The 23,383-nt window shown below is 38.8% G+C and overlaps 1 protein-coding gene across 20 annotated transcripts in view; it reads left to right on the top strand.

Moving 5' to 3' along the window:
* Positions 1–5,607: 5,607 nt before the first annotated feature.
* The window catches only part of REPS1 (RALBP1 associated Eps domain containing 1), a 45,932-nt gene continuing 28,156 nt past the window's right edge, over positions 5,608–23,383 (top strand). For 5 of the 20 annotated variants that reach the window (XR_015732511.1, XM_087887271.1, XM_087887263.1 and 2 more), the window contains exons 1-6: positions 5,629–6,375; positions 11,491–11,614; positions 13,578–13,774; positions 16,586–16,739; positions 21,030–21,094; positions 22,841–23,003. Coding sequence is in view for 15 of the 20 variants with exons in the window: in XM_087887271.1 (XP_087743397.1) it covers positions 6,223–6,375; positions 11,491–11,614; positions 13,578–13,774; positions 16,586–16,739; positions 21,030–21,094; positions 22,841–23,003 (856 nt within the window). In the remaining 5 variants the exon portion in view is untranslated. Of the gene's footprint in view, positions 6,376–11,490; positions 11,615–13,577; positions 13,775–16,585; positions 16,740–21,029; positions 21,158–22,840; positions 23,004–23,383 lie in introns of all 20 variants that reach the window. The other 15 variants (XR_015732514.1, XR_015732513.1, XM_034418913.3 and 12 more) reach the window with 5 other exon arrangements.

The raw sequence follows: 23,383 nt of genomic DNA, 5'->3' as shown, positions 1-23,383 counted from the left end.
CACCACGACCATTCCCCTCCCCTCCCCACTCGAGGCTGAAAGTGAGCGGAAGGAGAGGTGCCGCCCACACGCCTGTAGCAAAACGCTTCTGGGGAGGCGAGGGGTTAAGATCGAGGCTTGGTTAAAGTGATGGCACCTGAGAACAAGCTCCGTTTGCCAAGTGGGAAAACGCCAATGTTAGTCTCTTGGAACGGGGCTAGGTCACACCTGTGTGCTCATTACCTGATGCAGCATCCTTAAGTGACTTGCAGGTGTCAATCAACCTCGCATAGATCAGAAAACAATGGCAGAATGTTGAAATCACCTCGCTGTAATATTTTTTTTTTAACCAGGCTTTTTAACCAGCCACCTCCCTGGAGTCCTTAAATGATGAACATTCATGAGCCTGATGGAGGAGTCCCTTTTTTGCCCCAACTTCAGGACTGCAGCCCTGTCTTTCCGCAGGGTCTTTAAAAGTGGGCTGCCATGATTAGCTCCTATTTTGTCAGTTTATGTTCTGTCTAGTAAGGGGGACAGCAAATGAGTACAGTAATGTCTTAACAGTTCAATGCATTGCAGGATATATTAAGGTCCAGTAATTGGTGGATTTCAATCACTTCTCAAGATACGAGCTGGGCTTTGGGAGGGGATGAGTTTCACAAATGGTTAGAGAAGTAAATTTATCAATCTGTGAAAACCATTAAATATACGTACTGCTCTTGCGAACTTGGTGAGACCTAGTTGTCTGACCAGTGCAGGGGAAAGAAACCCTACCCAAATGACTGGTTACTTTACAGAGGGCTTAGTACACGTTCTCAAGTAATCTTAGTGGTGCTTTAGTGATAACAGATTAAACCAGGATCTCTGGAGGCATTTGTTGATCTATATAATATCTGAGAGGCAAGCTGCAAGCAGATTATTAGAGCAGCCCCAGTATGGCTAGAGAAAGCAATATTGCATAACACAAACTTTCAAAAGCAGCTTATATCCCATGGGTCTGAGACCGATGCGCAGGTTGTTTGAAAGAAGCCTGATCTCATCTTTCTTCAGTTACACTGCTGCTGTTGTTATTGCTGTTGCTTTTCTCCTGTGGTCATGTTAGTTCAGTAGCACAAATTGGAACAGCAATAAAAGAAAATCCAAGTTAACTGGAAAGATAGCATGCACACAGTGGCCAAAAGTTGCTGGACACATTTCTGTTCTTGCCACTTCATCATAGTGATTGCTTGACCAAGTGAGCCAGATCATGCATTCAGTAAGGTTTGTATAGAGAAAAGATGGAAAATGTATCTCCAGTAGAATGAAAAACCCAAAATTAAAGCCCAGACATAATTAGCGAGGCAATGGCAACTTAACATTACAATGATATGGTGGCTGTATCCCAAGATTCATTCATGATACAGGTAGTCCTCAATTTACAATCATTTATTTAGTGACCCCCTGAAGCTATAACAGCACTAGGAAAAAAATGACTTGTCACCGTTTTTCACAATTATGACCATTGCAGCATTCCCAAGGTGACGTGATCAAAATTAAGATGCTTGGCAACTGGCATTGTATTTATGATAGTTGCACTATCCCAAGGTCATGTGATCACCTTTTGCAACCTTCTACAAGCAAAGCCAGACTCTCTTAATAATCGTGTTATCATCTTAACTGCAGTGATTCACTTAACTGTGGCAAGAAAAGTTATAAAATGAGGCAAAATTCACTTAGCAACTGTCTTGCTTAGCAATGGAAATTTTGGTCTCAAATGTGGTCATAAAACGAGAACGACCTGTAATGAAATTTTCTCTTCAGTAAGTATGCATAGGATTACTTTGCACTTTCTGTTGGATTCAACTACACTATCAGAAATACATAGGATCCACTATATCCATTTGCCCATATTTTTCTATATTATCATTCCAAGTCACTGTGCTGCAGGCTGGTCTTTTCAATGAAGATTATGAATGATAATTGACCATGTTGGTCTAGCAACGGGTGGAAAATAGATGTGTTTTTTCACTTCCTAGAAGTCTAGAGCTGAGAAGAAGTAGCTGCCCAAAATAACTCAGCTGGATTTCCTGCCTAAAAGAGGGCTAGAGAACCTGGGTCTTTCTGCTCATAGGCTAGCACTTTAACCACTATAACACTAATTGTGTGTGTGTGTGTGTGTGTATCTATATATTACAAACTATTCTAAAAATACGAGTTCCAGGTATATTAGTAAAAAAAGAAGCAGACATACTCCGAACTCTGGAACTTTTAAGATTTTAAAATTTTAAAAGAATTAAAATTTTATTTTACTAAGCTTTCGTCAGCCATCTGCTGACATCGTCAGAATATTAAACTACCATTACAGAGATCTCTGCCTTTATATGCCATTAATCAATTTAGCCCTTGAGCATGTAATAGGCCCTTCCAGCCGTCTCCCACTTGTAATCAACTGTGTTGTTTTTGCTGTCTTCATGCTGGATGATGGAGGCTTGATTCCTCCTCCCTCCTAGCTTGCTTATCAGTGGGGGGGGGGATGTTAGCCTGTCAGTTATTGCGATTTGTTGCTTTGTCTGTGACCTCGTGGTCAACCAGGTTTGTTTCTCATTAATCCTATCTATTGCAGTTTGAGACAGCCCTGCCGGGTTGCTCCGTGTTTGGTCAGGACCAACTATGCCTTCACAGGCTGAGTCTGCATGCCCAGAGGTGGAGAGTGGTGCCCTTGGTCTCTGCTCACCAATGGAAAGCCATATCTGCTCCTCCTGCAGGGTCTCTCCTGGTGTCTCAAAGCCTGGTAGGCTGGTGGTAGCTCGATATGCCTGTTGATAGAATTGCTGTTGGAGAACCAGGCTTCCTTTAGTAGGTGTCCTCCTTTAGTCTTATCATGGGCAATAACTTCAGCCTTTTGAAAATCAAACGTGTGGCCGTGCTCCTTCATATGCGTCCAGATCTGGGAGCGCTGCTCCTTGCGTCGGACAGCCAGTTCGTGTTCATGTAGTCTGGTCTGTAACCGCTTGGCCGTTTCCCCTACGTAATTGCTTGCACAATTACTGCAGTTGATGCGGTAAACTATTGAAGATGTCTCCTCCTTGGATAGTGCTTCCTTTGGGCGCATCATTCTCATTCTCAATGTTTGGTCCGGTTTATGCGCCACTTTGACTCCATGTGCCAAGAGGATGCGTGCAGCAGTTTTGGATACCCCCTGTACATATGGGAGTACCTTCCACGCCGCAGTTCCACTGACACCTTCAGTAGGCCGCCGAACCCTAGGTGTAACACACCTTCGGATGTACACACACACACACACAACACACACACACATACATAACTGAGGAAGTTCAAGGACAGGTCAAGGTTTTTTTAGCATGGTTGTAACTGGTTGCTAAAGGAATGGTCGTAAGTTGAGAACTATCTGTAGTGCATAAATGGTTCCCAATTTAAATTGAATTCTAAAGAAGGAATGATATGTAATATTAGCAAGAAGCAGAAAGTGTCTTGGGAACTCTTATCATATACAGAACCAACTCTCCATATGTCTGTGCTGGAATTTTGAGGTGGGGAGTGAAAAGGCTGGCTAGGCTTGAATTGCTGATGGGGTGGAACCAGTTGAAAGGAAATTCTCTTCTCAATTCTGCTCAAGATTCCTCCACAACCTGGTAGGAATATAAGCTTTAACAATGCTTAACATAAATTTTTACCTGGAAGGTAAAAGAAAAACCACCTGGAAGGAAAGAAAAAGCCAACATTTAAAATTGTCATTAATGGGAGTTGTGAGGCATTATAAATTTATTACATACACAACATAAAATCACAGCTGCCAGTTCTTTAGCTGGTGTTGACTTTCACAGATTCAACAGCCAGACTGGGCATGCCTCATCAGCAACAGGAAGAAAATAGTGAAGATCAGCTGGGGTGGTAGAGCACAGGGGCAGCAGGGCAGCAAAATGGCATAGGTAGAGGGAAGATAGGCAGGTGGGAACTATAAAACCCATGTTATTATTAGTGCAGGCAGGCTGCCAAGTAGCCACATTTTGATCATGTGGGGGGGGCACTGGAATAGCCATAACTAAACCGTACACATGTCCTTTTGTTCAACATCATCGTAACTTCAAACAGTCTCTGAACAAAGGATTGTAAATCAAATACCTCCACATGATATCACCAAACAAAATAAAATAATTGATATCACCGGGCAAATGCCACTACATACTAATGTCCAATATCTAACACAAATTGCAGCATTTGTATGATCATGCATACCGTCACTGGCTTGTACTGGTTCATATAGATCTCCCTATCTAAGGTGAGGTTTTGCAGGTTGGATTCTGTGGAACCCTAAGTTCCATGGAAAGTTAAATGGGTTGTGTGGGACTGAGAAAAGAGATTAAATTTAAGATACTTGTAGGGAGGGTGGTTTTTCCCATTAGTGTCTTGTGTAGAGGGATTTTTCCTTTCAGTTACATAGAAAAATTGCTCTGGATCTCCCTGAAAAATAGCATCGAGGTATAAAAAACTGCCCATATTTAGGGTTGGTTTCCTAGAGAAAGAAAACTTTAATGTGCTTAGCCGTGTATATCTGCCTCAATGCTGTTTTTTTAGGCATATCTATAGCAATTTTTCTAAGTTATATTGGAAAGATCAGGACTTATCCTCTGACATCCAAATGCCCCATTCCTCTCAATAAGGGGTTCCAGGGCTTTTAAAAAAAATAGATTCAATGGCCTGAAATAAATTGAAAACCTCTGATCTGAGGGACTGCCTTTTCCTTCCGTTCAGCCTGCTTTCCTTCCTTTCTTCCCTGGCTGTTAACTTTTGAAGCAGATGGACTTTTGAAGATACCCTTGCACAATAATGGGAGGCCAGCATTTCTGGCATGTGGGAGAAGGCCGCCTGTGCTGCCCCGAAGATGTGAAAAATACTGCAGGAATTCCATTTGCCTCTAGTGGCAGCACCCAACCAAGCTTTTAAAAAGCTCAAACTAAGCAAAATCAAATGTGGTTAGAATTTGAATGAGAAACTGCCAGGCAATATCAGGACCGTCGGCTAGATTAGGAAATTGGAAAACATCCCAGAAATCCATGGCAAATCACTTTGGTACCATTGCCAAGTAAACTGCTTGGGTGTGAACAGAAGTCAACATCCTCTCGAGGGTGTCACTTTTTATTTGTACATTTTATTTAGAAAAATCTGTAAAGTCACATCTTTTTTTGTCAGTCTTTTGTTAAATTTCAATATGGGCTTTTAATTTTTAATATTGTGTTGTTTTTAATTTTAGGCAAGTGTTTTTGATAAGGTATTGCCAGGTGGACTACAACAAATCAACAATAAATATATTCCTTAATCTGGTGTCCTTCACTTATGTTGTACTACAGTTCCTATCATTCCCAGAGTAGGAGAATCAGTCATCCCCAGCAGACTCCCTTAAAGATATGCTTGTTTCATCTTCTGCTGATCGCAGGAGCAAGCTCCAAAATTTAGACATCCACAAGGCGCTACAGTACTCAGGAACACTGTAGTAGACCTCCAGACCGTCAGAGGACGGTGTTAGCCCCTCCCCCCTCTCTCTCTCCCCGCCCCTCCCCAACACTTCTGTCGTATGAGAAAGCGGAGAGACGAGCTAAACCACCTCTCAGCTTCGCATCCGGGTCTTGTGCGCGAGATCTCGGGCAGCCCTTTTTTTTTTTTTTTCTTCCCCTTCTCCTTTTCCGGGAGCGGAATTAAATCCGCCCGCCCCTTGGTTGCGCGCGCCTTCCCCAGAGAGCCCGAGGGAGGGGAAATGGGCGTGGCCAAAGGCACGGAAGAGAAACGTACAGAAACTTTATTAGGAGACTTTGACCGACTCAACGCTGGGGCGCTTTTTTTTTTTTTCGCTTTGCACGCGCGGCCACGCCCCCTCCTCCCCCTTGTCGTCGGGCTTCCTCTGGATTGGAACCTTCCTCTGCAACTCTTGTCGGGCAGGCAGGTTCGCGGCGCGAGATCAACAAGCGACAGCCGAGGCGGCGAAAGGCACACGCACACACACACACAGAGACGCGCGCGCGCCCGCTCTCGTTCCCCCCCCCCTTTTTTTTTTTTTTTTTTGCGGAAGGCCTCCTTTTCCCCCCCCACCTCCTCCCCGGCCGCTACTGGCGCGAGGAGGAGGAGGAGGAGGCGGCGGCGGCTTCGCGCGTGCGAGCGAGCGCGCGCGGCCCCGGCTCCCTCCTTCACTCCACCCCGTTGTAGGATCGATCCCCGGGGCAGGAAAGGGCAGGGCTGGGCCGGTGTAAGATGGAGGGTTTAACGCTGAGCGAAACGGAGCAACGCTATTACTGCGACCTCTTCTCCTACTGCGACACGGAGAGCACCAAGAAAGTGGCGTCCAACGGGCGGGTCCTGGATCTTTTCCGCGCCGCGCAGTTACCCAGCGAGATAGTCATGCAGGTAAGCCGCTGCCTCCGCGTCCTTCCTTCCACCACCACAACCCCCGAAGGCGACCCAGACTGCTGCTTTTAACCTCCGGCGGGCGGGGAGGGTGGGTGGCTGCCTCGGCAAAGGGAAGGGTCGACGGGGAATTCCTGCTTCCCCTCGAGGCTTTTGAGCTCCAGCTGCAGCGGGAGGGTCGTTTTGGGGTGTGGGTGTGTGTGAATATTTTTTTAAGGAAAAGCGGGGGTCCATTTCTGCAAATGCACCAACCGAGGGAGGGAGGCAGTGCAAGCTGGTGGTGTAGCCTCTTCGGTTTTGCAGCCCCGAGGCTCCAGCACTTTTTGCCACTTCTTCTTTCCCAGTTGCAGGATCAGCACTTAACGACCAAACGCAAGGTATGACGTTCATCATACCTTGTTTGGTTTGTTTTATTTTTAAAAAAAAAAAAAATCTTCCGCAAAAGTAATATAAAATAAGGAGACCGTTTAATTTGGAAACTAAATACGAAGATAGGTGTTTCCAAGGAATTTAGAACAGCAAGACTTTTTTTTCCCCTTATAACTTTTGAGTTTCTGTGTTAAAGGTAACACAGAAACAACATTTGCCTTTTTTCCCCCTATTTCACTTAGTATTAAATCTAACTACATGGCAATCCTTTTCTCAGTTTTGTTGTGCCCAAATACTCTGAATTACTGGACCCAGTTTTATGGTATGGAGTGGATGCTTCATAATCTTCTTAGCTAGATAAGGTAGCTTAGCTAGGTAAACTCTACCTTATAAATTAGGAATGTATGTTTTGAAATTTAGTGCAGCTGTTTTCTTTTTTTCCCCCCTTGGATTCTTTCTGAGAGTATGGAACCATACTAAATACTTTTAAAAACACATTTTTTTTTACTTCATAGAAAGTGGCATAACACTGCCTTTCCCAATCTGATATGTTGAACTTTTACTTATTCCACCAGCTCATTCCACTAGTTTGCACAAAGATAGTAGGTGGTTTGGGTTTTGTAAGTGTGAGGTCATTGGTGTGACTTGATCATCATCATTTCATTACTATCCCTAAGTGTAAGAAGCAGAAGTTGTTGTTAACCTGTATCAGTGCTTTATTTTTATTTTTTTTTATTAAATGTAGAATGCAGCCCAACTTCTTTTTGAAGTTATTGACAATTTAAGGCACTGAAATAGGTCAGTGACAATTAGTGCTTCCAACTCTTGGACAGTAACTGATTATTTCCTTAACTTGAACGAATAAAAAGCAGGCAGTGTATTGTATTTTAGCATGCTGTGGCAGGGCTCTCATGAGGCAAAACAAATTTATCTATTAATGATATGGTTAGTAAGTAGATGTTGTGTTACATTGTTTTAATCTATTGAAAGCTTAAACTCTGTATTACACAACTGTTGCCAACAAACAAGTAGAGAAGACCTTATTAAGAATGCTTTGCCCCTTGTATGAAATGGACATGGCCTTGAATCTTGACTAACAGGAACATGTCTAAAAGATAACTTTTTGACAAAACTTGCTGAATTTGCTTATGAATACAATTATTGTGTTAAAAGGGGGTTGAGTTTTAGTTACACTTGAATGAGATCCACATCTTCTGTAACTGTCAAAATAGATTCAGTTATGTCACTCTTCAAGCACATTGTATATGTTCTTCTGTTTGCTTTTATTTTCCAGCTTATCATTTTTATCAGTAAGCATTGATATTATGAAGATTAGTAGCTATGTTTATTGCTTTGTATTTGATCATTGTAAATGTTAGTTCCCCTCTTGAGAGGGACACCTGTTTTTGTTTTTAAGTATATTTTAAGCAGTGTTTTTCACTTAGACCTTTTAAATCCACATATGTAGCCAGATGCCCTCTAAGTACTTTGGACTGTATCTACCACAATCTGTTTTGCCTTTGGCCGTTCAGTAAAAAGAATAATGTCTAAAGCATCTAATGGGCACAAGGCTGCCTATTACCATTCAAGGTAGTATTATGTCCCCAAATTTGTTGTTTGGTAAAGTGAGATAGCTCTCAAGAGTTCTTTATGATGTCTCATCAGTATAAGGTCCTTGTTTTTCAGATCCATTAGATCATTTGATTCATTGCTTTTTCTATTTGAAAAAAGCCCAACTTTGAACATTAATAAATGTGCATGTGACTATTTGCCATGTATGCTCATATATGAAAATTATGATACATTTATAAATAGTCAAAATATTATGTATATTAGTCAAAATAGATGCTACTCTGACTCGTATACACATACAAATACATATACATTTCTGTGTTTTAATTGTTTACAATGAAGTTCTTAAAAGTTTGAAATGGGAAATTGCATACTTTGTAAAACATTCAGAAGTGGGCTAGGACAAAAGCTTGACAAAATTTGACAAAAAAACCCTAAAAATTAGTATTTCTCCTGTGTTGATTCAGAATAATGCATTTAGCTTTAACTCACCTCATTGTAATGCATATTGCATAAATATCCAGCAGCCCACATAATAATACAGTTCATTTTTAGCTGTATAACTCTTCAAGTAATGATTGCTTCACTGATTGCTGTAGTTTTTCATATGATTTGTGCTTATACTCAGAATGGAGAGAAACACTACCAGTAAATACTGTTTTACTGTTGATACATGGCCAGTTATCGCCTAAGATCCAGTTCTAAATAAGGCAAACTATCAATAAGTAAACTATCTTGCATTTTTGGAGTCTAGTTGAAAAGAAAGCATGCAGTAGAAAAATTATTAACAGAAAACCCCAGTAGAATAAATAAGGGAAGGTTGGACTATGCCTCTTTTTAGCCTATCAGTAATGCAAAACAGGAATTATGGAAAATAAAAATGGGGTCAAATTAGGTGTCCCATCATTTCTATTCTATGAAAAAAAAATGTAGTGGAAGCTTAGGCAGTTTCATGTGAGCAGGAAGTTCAGTGCATTCTGTTAGAACTTCATAGATTAAACATTTGATTACCTGTATGGAGTGATTGGTGGACAGAAGTGTATCAAATTTTATTTTATTTTTATGTAAAAGCAACTGGACCATCATGCCATCTGTTTGTTCATCAGCAGACTAACTTTCTGAAAAGTGAACCACATCTGGTAGGAATGGAGAAACTGATAAAAGAGAGTTCGGGTCTTTTAAAAAAGGTCCATATGTAGCTAAGAACTGTGTAGAAAAATATTCAGGGGAAAAAATCCTCCAATTGTATTTCTATAAGACAGTAAGACAATGTCTCACAATGTTTCCAGCTTTTCCATCCTAAGCTCCCTGCTTAGGATGAATTACAACAGAGCTATTGTTAAGGAATTGGGCAAAAAATCCAGAATGGTTGGTATGTCTATTCCCTAACTTGTCTAATATATGTAAAAGCAAATTTTACCTTAAGGTTCAAATGTGAAGAATTTCTTTTAATGGTATTTTTTAGAAAATTGTACAGCTATGGGTACATCTGATGCAGTAAGTAGTCACTTAAAATGCTGTATCATGTTTAGCTGCTATTAATTGAACTGGAACTTTATGAGTTATACTTAAATAGCACATGGCTTTCTTGCTGAAACTGGGATAATGTTTCAGTTACTACTGCCTTAAATTTCTGATAACAATTTTTAAAAAAAAATCTAGAATATAAATATAGTTTCTCTAAAGTAAGATACAATTAATGTTTGTGTTTTACATATTACAAAAAGAATTCAAGAATATGAAGAATTTACCTGCTTAGGGATTCTTGTTTTTAAAGCATTTATCAACTAATTAATGAAGAAACTTTGAATCAATACTATGTTTAGAGTCAGAGAAAATATAATTATCTCAGTTTTCAGCCCAAAATATTGGAGTTTGTGGGATTGAATTAATCTTGCTTAATGTGCCTAATCCTGCAATGCTATTATATATTCGTTTGCAGCTTTTGTACAAATTGTTGCAGAGACTAAACTTACACAAGAAGAGAGATTGCTTGCAGTCTACTAGTCATATTATGATAAAATAAACACGTCTTACAGATAGTCCTTTCTCTGCTGTCTCTAGGAATTCAGTGGTATTTCTTAGCTAAAATAAAGACCCCTCCAAGTTGAACTTGATGCTTGATGACTTAATGGACAAGTCTGTGAAATATATTTTGTCACACCAAGACATATTGTATTATACCCTTTTTATGTTGCATCAGAAGACCCTTTTGTTTTATATTAAATTTATTGTAGTTTATATATATATATTTATCTAGGTAAACCTTTCGGTGTGTACTGGAACCTTTTAAAATCAAATCAAATCAAACTGCATCAGTTTTATTACTACTGTTATAATTCAGGTTTTGAGTACCCAGCCTTTTTTATCTGGTATGACAGATTCCAGAATGCTTCAAACCAAATTTTCAGTGAAGTTGCTGAGCAGTAATGGTTCCCATAGCTAATTGACTTGATGTTGATATTGTCAGTCAGATCATTACAGATTGTTTCTGGTAGATTTGCTTGTACAGCATGCTGCTGTCAGAAAAATTTATGATTAAAAACTGAAGTTCAGATTCTCAGAAATTAATAAAAATTAGGTTCTTTTTCTGGTGGAAACAGCAAAATATATTGCCGTAACAAATATTGGGTACTAGTATTCAAACTGGCAAAATTAAGATATTTCACTGAACAGGAATTTAAGCTGTTAAGTACCATAAAGCATATTTAAGTTACATATTGAGCAGAAACTTGGAAATTAGTACCTTATAATATTTTAGCATTATTGGTGAACAGAATCATTGCTAAATAAAGGGCTGCAATTTGTGGTGAACATTTGTATGATTTCAGTCACCTATATTCATTCTGTTGCCCTTTTTGTGGATTTTATTTTATTTGAATCAGTGGCTATTAAAATGTGCATTTAAGATTGCCAAATTTTTCATTACAGTTACAAATGCATGACTACACTGTGCAGTGCTGCATGCATATTATCTATGAGAAAATTAACAATAAGTAATATGCACCCATGCATTGCAAAATTGTCTTATTACAATATGTAGCTATTGAGAAATGGCTCGTATCATTAACTTTGGATTTTGGAATTATTTATTCCTTTGATAGAATGCATATATTAATACTAAGCTTTATAGACAGATACAATCTCATGTTGTGTATATTGATCTGTCTGTAGATCATGGAACTTTGTGGTGCAACTAGACTTGGATACTTCGGAAGAAGCCAATTCTACATTGCTTTGAAACTTGTTGCAGTGGCTCAGTCTGGGTTTCCACTACGAATGGAAAGTTTAAATTCTGGTAAGCCTTGAAATAATATTAAAATCAAATTTAAAAATATGCCTGTTGTCTGACTATGATATATTACTGGGCTAGTTCCTCAAAAATGAAATAAGGAACTCATAAAACTGTGTCTCACGCATGACTTGTGTTAGTGTTCTTACTATCACAAGAAAGTGGAACAATCACAGAATTCCAGCTCTTGAGCAACAAAAAAAGAAAGCCGAGTTTTAGACTTCTTACACGTATGTAAAACCTCTCTCTCTATATATATGCGTAAACCTTTCAACCTTAAGATTGTCATGCATTTTTAAGTGTAAGGGAAAATGCAGAATTTTATTTTTTATATGAAAAGGAATGTCAAACAGCTTCACCTGATTTTCACTTTAATTTATTCTCAAAGTCGGCACTTATTTAATCATTTTTCCTGTAGTGGGAAATAGGAATAAATAAGTGAACCTATAAAAGAATGAAATAGTAATGCCTAATAAGATTTCTGCATTCATTGTCAGTAAGTATAGAAGCATGTGGAAAAAAGCACAAGCAGAGAAATGTGTGCATTCTATTACCTGGCTACTCAAGTATTGTGCTGTTAAGTGCTTGAGGTACTTTTGGAGTTATCAAGCTAAAAGCCCAGATTGTGATACTTAGTTAGATATCAAAAAATTTGCAGTGGATTAAATATTTTAAAAAGTGCTATTGGAGATAGCTGCAACACTACACTTTTCAAACTTGAGAGCTTGCTGTTAAAATAGGCATCAATTGTTCCATTAATAGATGCAAGCTTTTCCATGAAACTGAATTGAAACTATTTTGATTTTCTTCCTGAGGTTCACCAGCTTAGTTGGTCAAGACTACTTTAAAATGCTTTAAATTTGGATTTGGGAAGTTGTAATATTGATACAAGTAAGCTCAGCGTTAAGTTACAATGATACATCTTCTTAAGATACCATGTCTTACTGTTTAGATGCAGTGTTTTTTAAAGGTTTGTGGATCCTTTTGAATTTTCAATATTTCTGCATAAATGTGACCTAAAACATCAACTGTTCTACCCACAAGACCTAAAACTAGATCAAGAGAACCCAATTAAACAAATGACTCAAAAACATAATACTTGTTCATTTATTTATTGACAAAAATGATTCAAAACTACATATGTTTGTACATTGTATTAAAAGTTACATTTTCTTATTTCATGGAAGGTTCTTGCTGTTACAGCACTCCTGTATCTATATTTATGAATTAAATGCCTTCTGATGTTTGTTAGCAAACAAACACAAAATATTAAATGATAAAAAGATGTGTTTGAAGTTTCAGGAAATTTTGAAAATAAATTATCCCTATTAAAATATTTAAATTTTATATTTAGATTGAACTACAGGTAGTCCTCAATTTACGACCACATTTGAGCCCCAAATTTCTGATATTAAGTGAGACATTTATTAAGTTAATTTTGCCCATTTTACCACCTTTCTTGCCTTAGTTGTTAAGTGAATCACTGCAGTAGATAAGTTTGTAACCTGGTTCTTAAATGAATCTGGCTTCCCCATTGACTTTGCTTGTCAGAAGGTCATAAAAGGGGATCACATGGCCCTGGGACACAGCAACGGTCATAAATATGAACCAGTTGCCAAGTGTCTGAATTTTGATCACGTGACTATGAGGATACTGGAAAGATCATAACTGAAAAACTGTCTTAAGTCATTTTTTTCAGTATTGTAACTTTGAACAGTCACTAAAGGAACTGTTGTAAGTCGAGGATTACCTGTATTGATGTTTCTGTATTTGAAAATACTGATACTAAAGATAATTGTTCTTTGGATCTTAACTGAACTGTCACAATCTTAGTTACTTTCATAGTAAGTAATCATAATACAATATGATTTAACAAAGAATTTTAACAGCTCAAAGTAAAATTATATTTTAATAGTCAAAAGAATTTTGTAATATAAGTTTCTTAATCCATGTCATCTTATTTTGACAGTGAAAGACCTCCCCCTACCCCGATTTGTGATGTCAAAGAATGAGCAAGAATTAAGGCATTCATCCTTGTATTCTTCAGATGCTGATAACTCATCTTCCTATTCAGGTGCAATTCCTCCTCCACCAGGCAGAATACAAGCTAAAAAGGGCTCTGTGAGCCATGATATAGTTCAGCAACGTCCAGCTACAGATCAACAGGTAATGCAATCTAGAGGCTGACTTAGGGGTACATGTGTCTTTCATGTCTAGTTCTGTTACGTGTTAAAATAAAAAGAACAATAGTTGCAAGCTTAGCTACCTCTAATTTACTTTGACTTGTCTAAGAAATTGGGTACCAGGCAATAGTACTGGGGATTTCAGGTACTGAACTTTCTGTTGTTTAAGCAATACATTTAACCACTATTTTAAATTCCATTTTTCCAGCTATCTATATATTTGAATAATAATAACCTTGTGCTATCTCCTTTGTATTGAGAAGTTGCAGTTTTTTCCTCTGTTGATCTTGAGTGCCATTTTAGTTGGCATCAAATTTATCAACGTCTAAGACATGGTTATCCAACCTCTTGGCTTGCCTGTGCCACGTTGAGCAAAAACGATTTTTTTTTTTGGTTTGATTTATATGCCATTCTTCTCCGGAGACTCAGGGCAACTTACAATGCGTTAAGCAATAGCCTTCATACTTTTGTATATTTTATACAAAGTCAGCTTATTGCCCCCACAGTCCTTTTGTTGGAATTTTGTTGGGCTGCATATAAAATATATAATATAGTTAATGTATATACAAATCAAACTTCCTTTATTATTTTTATACTTTTATGATCTTGTGGTGCCACATTACTAGCTGTCCAGGACTGCATGCAGCCCATGGGGCTGCGAATTAGACACACCTGGTCTAAGACATATTTTGTAGGGAAGAATTATTAAAAACCTGCAGTCATCTGCATAGAATTAGGTTGGTCCAGATCTCTGGTCTCAGGAACAGTTTGGATGTAAAGATTTGCCATCTATGATTTACTTTACTTAACTTAAAGAAAATTGATCCAACATCAGGGAGAAAAAGCAGGTTAAAAATCAAGGGAAAAAAGTGAAAATCATTGGCAGTAAGTATATAGAGTCAATAAATTCCAAAGGCTGAAGTGAAGCAAAATGGATGTCCATGTATACATGTGCAAATATCTGGGATTAGCTTCCATGCAGTTCTTGTAAATAACTCCCTTAATTATTTCAGGAAAGATGCTTCCTACATGTTCCCACACAGAAAAATACCTCTTTGGAAGGCTTTGCACAGCCCTAATTCATGTATCCATAGTAATACTGTTTTGACCAAGTTGTTTACCTTGCTTAGAACAGATTGCTAAATATATTCAGCCTTTATTGATTACTTTTCATCTGACTTCCTTCAACTGAAAACCTGTATCATAGAGATGACAGATTATAACTTGTATTAAAATTATGCATTCAACTGTTTTCTGTATATGGTGCTGGCAGCAGAACATGTAATATAATTCCATTAAAAGTATATAATATATTGTTACTGAATGCTTTGGAACCAGGCGTGTTTAAACAAGCTGGGCTTGATCCAGAGATTGTGTTAACAAAAATATATTCTTGAAAGAGTATTTTCTGTCACCTCTCCCCCACAAGTGTGGGGGAGAACAATTGAAATAAGAGAGTAAACGCTGGAAAAATTGTAGTGATATCCTGTCTATTGAGTATCAGACAGCTTTGAACTGAGAAACGTTTCTGAAGATTTTATGTCTGCAGAACTTTTGAGTACAAATTACTATCCTTTGTGAATGTTTCATGTAAAGAGTAAAATCCATTGTTGGAAGGTCCCAAAGGTGTTTTTTTATCCTAAGAGGCAACTGAACTTTCTGGTTTTTCTTTGAAGATGTTTTGCTTCTCATCCAAGAAGCTTCTTCAGTTCTTTTTGAAGAAAAGTTGAAGAAACTTCTTGGATGAGAAGCGAAACGTTTTCAAAGAAAAACAGAAAGTCCAGTTGCCTCTTGGAAAAAGCATCTTTGGAACAACCATGACCTGGATGACTGAGAATCTCCATAGACATTGTCGGAATGGTTTTCATCAACAAAGCTAGAATAGAGCAGTTCTCCCTTCTTTGCCATACCCTTAACATCTGCTGGTTGTCCAATTTTTTGAGCAGATTTTGCTGAAAAGCAGCAAAGAAAAATCTCAAGTGGTAATTGGTTCATGCAGCATGACTTTTCACCCAGCATGTAATTCCCTGTAGATTTTTTGATTTGTTTCATTCATTTGTTTCTCAATTAAGAGAACTAAATTTGATTCCACAAGAATCTTTGACAATTGCTGTTGTCTTATTAGTTGCATCTGTCATTATTTGGTGGAGTATTTTAATTGTTCAGTGATGAGATATTAATTTATTCATGTAATGTACTGCAATCAAAAAGATAGTCCCTTTCAAAACGTGTTAACCTATTCTAATAAAATGGTATCTTGGGTGATGTCCAGCTTCATATATTCAGCAGCAGAAACAGTTTCTTCTAGATAAAGTGAGGGGAGTAAAATTATTCATTTCCTGAAGCTCCCCATGTACCCTCCTAAAGGTAGTCCTCACTTAATGACTGTAATTGGGATTGGCAAATCTGTCGCTAAATAAGGTGGTCATTAAGGAAACTACACGTGACCACTCCATTTAGCGATGGCAGGACCTTTGAATTAGGTGACTCATTCATGGTTGTTAAGTGAGGCATTGCATGACTACAACTAACTGCTGGCGATGCCATTGATTGCTTGTTGGAAGTCAACTGGAAAGATAACAAATGCCAATGACGTGTCTGCAGGACACTGAAATTGTTGTAAGTGTAAGCACCACTTGTAAATCACCTTTGGACTACCCATAATCTGGTTCAGAGGGGATGGAAGGGAAGAAATTATATAAATAGGAATCCATTTCTGGGATTCTAGTTTTTACCCAAGAAGAGTGATTTTTACAAATACATTTCAGCACTTATTAGTTTTCTTTATTTTTAGGAGTCTACATCTCCAGTCGTTTCACCACAGCAGTCTCCACCAACTTCTCCCCATTCATGGAGGAAACACAGCCGCCATCCTAGTGGAGGAAACAATGAGCGATCTGTTGCTGGACCAGGGCCTTTCTGGGCTCCGTTTAATGAAGCACAATCAGGTATTAAGAAATGTCTTCTTGCATTGTTTGGGCTTGTGAAATTCCTTTCAGACAATTTAATAACTAATTAGGGATTCCAGTAATTTGAGGTAGCCTGCCTCTATAATGGGGTGGACTTGCATGTGATATGCACAAAAGTTATTTTCACCATACTTCATGTCTTGAATACATACACTTCAGGCAATGCCGACACTAGTGATAATAATCTTTACCTTCTTCTCTGCACCAGTGCAAACTCCCATCCTTTCTCATTCTGAGAAATCAGTGAGACAATCCTCTTTATTGTCCGGTGGCTTTTTATTTTCAAAGGATCTCTACAGTGTGTCCACATGATGCTTGACTCTTTAGTACTTCAGCTTTTTTTGCGCTTGAATAGTTCAATATCACACAAATATTATATTCTTCCTGGCTATTTGTGCATTGAGGGAAGCCAAATCTTTTGCTGAAAAATTCATAAATGACAATAACCAGTCATGCCACTTTATCATGTGCCCATCCCTTGTTTTATCTGGACCTGCATAATCTTTCCACTGTTTGGAAACCATGCCAGTTTCTGGGTGGGAGGGGTGGGGGGTGGGGATGGGAAAGACAGCTGCTCTCAGGATTAACTGTATGAACTATTATTGACCCTAGAGAATATACCAGGATCAGGCAACCATGCTGCTCCTGCTAATTCCAAAGGTGTGGCTTTAATCAATCAGTCATCGCACTCTAGGTGTGTGAGATTTGTGTCTCCCTCATGTCTGTGGAGTAGAGAAGGGATGAGAGAGGAAACAGTAAAGAAATCAGTGTAGCACTTCTGGTTATAGTAGTAACTAACTACTATAAGTAATACTTCTGGTTATACTATTTTTTAGTGCTATGATGTCTTGGCCTTTGTACAGTACTTGATCCATTTTAAATCGGTCACCACAATAGTAAGAAGAGTGTTGTAGGGAGATTGGAGGGACAAGAATGATTGTAAAGGGAACCTGACAACAGCAGTACTACGGGCTTTTACTAGGAATACAGTACTGTTGTGGCCCGTCAGTGGCCTGTGCAGTTAGTATCTGATTCCAACAGCAAGGAGGCTGGTGTGGTGCTGCGCCAGCAGCCTGTGCGGTTGGCACTTGAGTCAGACAATGAGGAGGCTGGAGAAGATGTGGTACCAGAGGCGGGGATTCAGCCAGGGCCTTCAGAACCTCCAGAAGCTCCCATAAGTGAAGAGGAAGAAGAGGAGGAGCCTCTTCTCAATGCACTAGCGCACAGAGCTGCGAAAAGGCAGGAGTGGCTTCTCAAGAGGAGGTCTCCTCGAGAATAAGTCTTGGGGCTAATTGGCCACTCCCCTAGCCTATTTAAAGAAGGACGACGACTGATGCAATTTGCAGGAAACAACTTCGTTCACATTCCTTCACGTCTTGATTCCAGAAAACGTTTGATTCGGGTCTTGTTTCTCTCATCAGTTTTCCTGCAAATTGCTTCTGGGCATTCTGCCAACCACAGTAAGATTACAGTTATCTGAAATATTGTGCCTCAGAATTGAGTTGTTATTCTTTGGATTCTTGTTGGCTGTTAATGAAGTTAAATTAACAGCCTTTGTTCAGAAAAGACTGATTTAAATTAGTAAACTAAAGTTTGTACGGACTATGTGTGTGCTGCGTTCTCTGGGGTCCGTAGCTGGGGCAGAACAGGTACACTGGTTTTCCCAAATTACCCTTTGCTGATTCATGTATGTACGATCTGATTATCATGGCACTTTAATTTTTAACAGAATATTAGTTACTCTTCTGCACCGTTACAGTAGGTAATATATCTTTATCACATGGAATACATTTTATAATGAAGGGAAGCCAGAGTTAGTCTTTCATTATAGTGTGCCAAGGACTGTACTTCAAAGAATGTATGGATCTGGGACAAAAAATAAATTGCATGTAATTCAAATGAATTACAGTTTATTTATTTATTTATTTATTAAATTTATATACCGCCCTATTCCTAAGGGACTCAGGGCAGTGAACAGCGAACGATAAAAATACATGTAATACAAACGTTAATAATAAAAAACCAATTAAAATATACTAAACATTCTGGTCCTAGATAATTCAAGACATTCCAGTTTAAAATAAAATCAAAAAGCAATATAAAGGGAAAGTTAGGCCAGGCCGGCCTGCTGAAACAGGAATGTTTTGAGGGCACGGCGGAAAGTGCGCAGATCCAGAATCTTCTGTATCTCTGGGGGGAGCTCGTTCCAGATGGTGGGTGCCCTCACAGAAAAGGCTCTCCCCCTGGGGGCCACCAGTCAACATTGTTTGGCTGACGGCACCCTGAGAAGCCCCTCTCTATGGGAGCGTACTGGGCAGTGAGAGGCTATTGGTGGCAGAAGGCGGTCTCGTAAGTACCCCGGTCCTAAGCCATGGAGCGCTCTAAAGGTGGTAACTAAGACCTTGAAGCACACACGGAAGACCACAGGGAGCCAGTGCAGCTCGCGCAGGAGGGGAGCCACATGGGAGCGCCATGCTGCTCCCATAACTACCCGCGCGGCCGCATTCTGGACCAGCTGGAGCCTCCGGGTGCTCCTCAAGGGGAGCCCCATGTAGAGAGCATTACAGTAGTCCAGGCGTGAAGTGACGAGGGCATGAGTGACCGTTTTTAACGAGTCCCGATCCAGAAAGGGACGCAACTGTCGAATCAGGCGAACCTGATAAAAAGACCTCCCGGCCACAGCCGTCAAGTGTTCTTCTAAAGACAGCCGTGAGTCCAAGAGGACGCCTAAGTTGCGAACCCTCTCCGTGGGGGGCAATGACTCATCAGTTAAATGTTAATGGCCATATATTTCATAATTTTTCCTTCTATCACATTAAACATTACACTATTGCAGTGACTTGAAAATTATTGCAGTGAGGAGGAACAAGTAACCCACAATTATAGTTTTTACATCCTTGTTTTGTACACTGCTTTCTGTGGGGTTTTTTTTAATAGAGGTACTTCCCATGTTCACATTATTTGCTAAAAAGCATCTATCTAGTGTCAGCATCCATGATTTTTTTTTTTTTTGTAAAATTAAGTATTGAGAATATAGATAGTTGTACATGAGAAATGCTTATTTTTCTTTCCAATATTGACTTTTCTTCCTTAATCCACTGTTACCTAAAAAAAAAAAAAAAACAAGCAAAAATGAAGTGCCCTCTGGAGATAAAATCTACTACTTTTAATTTGCCTGATTAGAAGAATAGAATAGAATAGAATAGAATAGAATAGAATAGAATAGAATAGAATAGAATAGAATAGAATAGAATAGAATTTTTTATTGGCCAAGTGTGATTGGACACACAAGGAATTTGTCTTGGTGCATATGCTCTCGGTGTACATAAAAAGAAAAGTTATATGCTTAACTAGGCACTGGTATGGGCTTGATGCCTTATTTTTATGGTCCTCCCTATTTTGCAGAAGGGTGGGGGCAGGTTAGTTAATTCATTTTAGAGTACAAACTGCAGGCACAGTGGAACAATTAGTGCAAACTGATACGGCTTTTGGGTGAATATGGGAACATGTTTCTTAGTCTTTGCTTGAAACCCAGATTTGTAATGCTTCTGCCCTTTGTAGCTTACTTGTCTGTGGGAAATTAAAAGTTTAATAGAAAATATTGGCATAAGTTTTGAATGGAATCCTCAGATTTGGGGATTCATAGCTAACACAACCAGGGAATTTTAGTTTTATTCTACTGAACTAGGAAACGCCCAACAGTGTGTCATCAAAAGAAGCTCCAAAGCCTCTTATCTAGTTAAAAGTGAAAGAATCACCCATTGCAACCATGGTTTGGTTGATATTTATTATAGAAAGTATCTCTGACAGCATATCATTGTTGTATTAAAGTTTTGTTTATTAGGAGTAAGTCTTAAGCTCATTCACTGCTCTTGTTACACATTCAGATTTGGGATGCCCAATTTGTTACATTCAAATTTGTTCTGCTAGAAAACTGCAAATTGTAACATGTCTGACTGACAGATTAGAAAACCAAGCCTCGCTAAGCAATCTTTGTAGTAAAAATGATCAACACAATTAGCAGGCTACTGGGAGAATTATTTTGAAATCTGTATGTGAATTAGGAAATCAAGAAGGCAGAGTTAAAAAGAGTATGTGGTTGAACTCAAATTTCATTTGAATCTATATTGTTAGGATCATGCATTAATTTTTTCTAAGCCCCTGACCAAACCACTGTTTCAGCTAACTTCTTAAAAGTATTTCAAGAAAGACATTTCTTGAATAGACTGTTATACTGATTTTGAAACTGACATGCATTCTGATTTTTAGGCTCCTGTAATTCCGGTGATTCAGTGTGGTCTGGCCATTCACCTCCACCGCATCAAGAAAACTGGGTCAGTTTTGCAGATAATACACCAACCAGTACTATTTTAACCATGCATCCTGCTTCTGTCCAGGTGTGACATTTTATTAGTATTATTTTATTTGCTCCATTCCAAATAACGTCAGTCATTTTCATATTGCTGCTAAAGATTTGTGCTGTGTCTTCACATGTCTTTTAAGACTAAGCTCTAATTCATTCTTCCTTTCTCAGAATGTAATCTGGCATTGAACTTCTATCACTGAAGATTCTTGGTCAAGGAATCTTAATTTTAAAACTCATTTGTAAAACCAGCTGTCAGCTTTTCGTTGTTTTTTTAATTTTTTTAAAAAACTCTTCTGTGCACACTTTTCATAACATTATGTTGCTTATATGGCTGTTGTCATTTCAAATTATTTATTTATCTGTCACATATATCTGCCCATCTCAAGAGTAGAGGGATTGTAAGTGGCTTACAGTGAAAGCAATTACAACTTCCGAATATTAAAACTACAATTAAAAGGCATCATCAATAATTAATAATAAAATAACAGAGAAAATTTATGTTAAAAACAACGCAGCCATTTCATCAAATCATTTCATTGAGATCTCCAGGCCTGCTGACCCAGCCAGTTATGCTTTAAGAGATTTCTGAACAGATGACAAGAATGGGACCAATCTCACCTCATCCTGGGGATGATGTTCCAGAGGGCAGGTACCATGGCAAATAAGACCATCTCTTGCCAGATGAAACCCTTTCATAGATTGGACCTGCAGCATATTTCCTGATGCAATGGACAGATGTAATTGCATGGAGTTTGTCCCTCAAACCCAGCCCCATGCCATAGAGGACTTAAAGGTCAAAAGCTGCACCTTGAATGGGATCCAGAAGTAACCTGGCAATCAGTTCAACTCATAGAGCAGAGGTGTAATGTGTACTGTTCTCAGGCAACACGTTATCCACGCCTTTGCATTTTGCACCCTGCCCGACCTTCCAGATACTCTTCAAGGGCAATCACATGTAAACTGTGTTAAAGTAGTCCATTTGAGAGGTGACCAGGGCATCAGTGAGCACAGTCTCCCGATCCAGATATGGGCACCACAGGTACATAATACAAAGCTATGCAAAAACCCTCCTAGTTGAGAACAACCTCCATCCTGCTGCCGCCAGAGAATATCCAAAATCATAACCAATGCCATTGCCATCCCCTACCCCAACCCTGAATCCTGACTGAAAAAAGTGGGGAAATTAGTTGTCCAGTATGATGTGATCCAGTAGTGCTTCTTAGGAAAGGGTCAGACCCTCTTATTCAAGGAATAATTCATTGCCACAAAAGCTCTCCCACAAGGCAGCAATACTACTTAGACTTATATACCGCTTCACAGTGCCATACAGCCCTCTCTAAGTGGTTTACAGAGTTAGCATGTTGCCCCCAATAATCTGGATCCTCATTTCACTGACCTCAGAAGGATGGAAGGCTGAGTCAGCCTTGAGTCGGTGAGAATCGAATTGCTGGCAATTGGGAGAATTAGCTGCAATACTGCATTCTAACCACTGCGCCACCACGGCTGGCAGTTTTAGTTAGACAGGATGACCATAGAACTAAAGAGTAGGTGGCTGAGCTCACAGTCTTAAGGACCCTTTAAATATTGAAAGAAAAAATCATGGGTCTACTCATCACTAGTCAGAAGTCTATAATTGTTTCCTTCTCCGAGGCAAATAAATACAGAAGATTGTCAATATAGCTAGAAAATGCTGAAGACAAATATTTTATTGCAGGACCAGACTACAGTACGAACTGTAGCATCAGCTACAACAACAAATGAAATTCGTAGGCAGTCGAGTAGTTATGATGATCCTTGGAAAATAACAGATGAACAAAGGCAATATTATGTAAATCAGTTTAAAACTATTCAGCCTGATCTGAATGGATATATTCCAGGTAAGCTTTTTAAGCACATATGATACAATGAATAATTGTATAGTTATCTAATATTAGACTGATTTTACAAAATCTACATACCGATAGTTCAGATTTCAGTAAAGAGATTCCTGGCATGTGATAACTAAAGATGTCACTAAAATAGTACTTCATTTTCTTCTGCACCTTTAAGAAAACTGAGCCAGGGAATGAGATTGTGAGGAAAGAAATTTCCATGCAGCTTTTGGTATTAATTTCTGCTAGATCAGAGATCCTTCTGTTAATAGAGAGAATTCTTTATTTATAAGAGAGCCTATTAAATATTGTGTAAGCCCTTTTGTGAATTTCTTAGCTTTAATGTTTTGTAATTATTAACTACATTTGCATTTTTGAACTACTTA

The sequence above is a fragment of the Pantherophis guttatus genome, chromosome 1, assembly GCF_059756535.1.
Source record: "Pantherophis guttatus breed Tessera chromosome 1, ASM5975653v1, whole genome shotgun sequence".
In the NCBI taxonomy this organism is placed as follows: domain Eukaryota; kingdom Metazoa; phylum Chordata; class Lepidosauria; order Squamata; family Colubridae; genus Pantherophis; species Pantherophis guttatus.
Note: the sequence above shows the minus strand (reverse complement) of the source record. Positions and strands in the feature narration are given on the sequence as shown.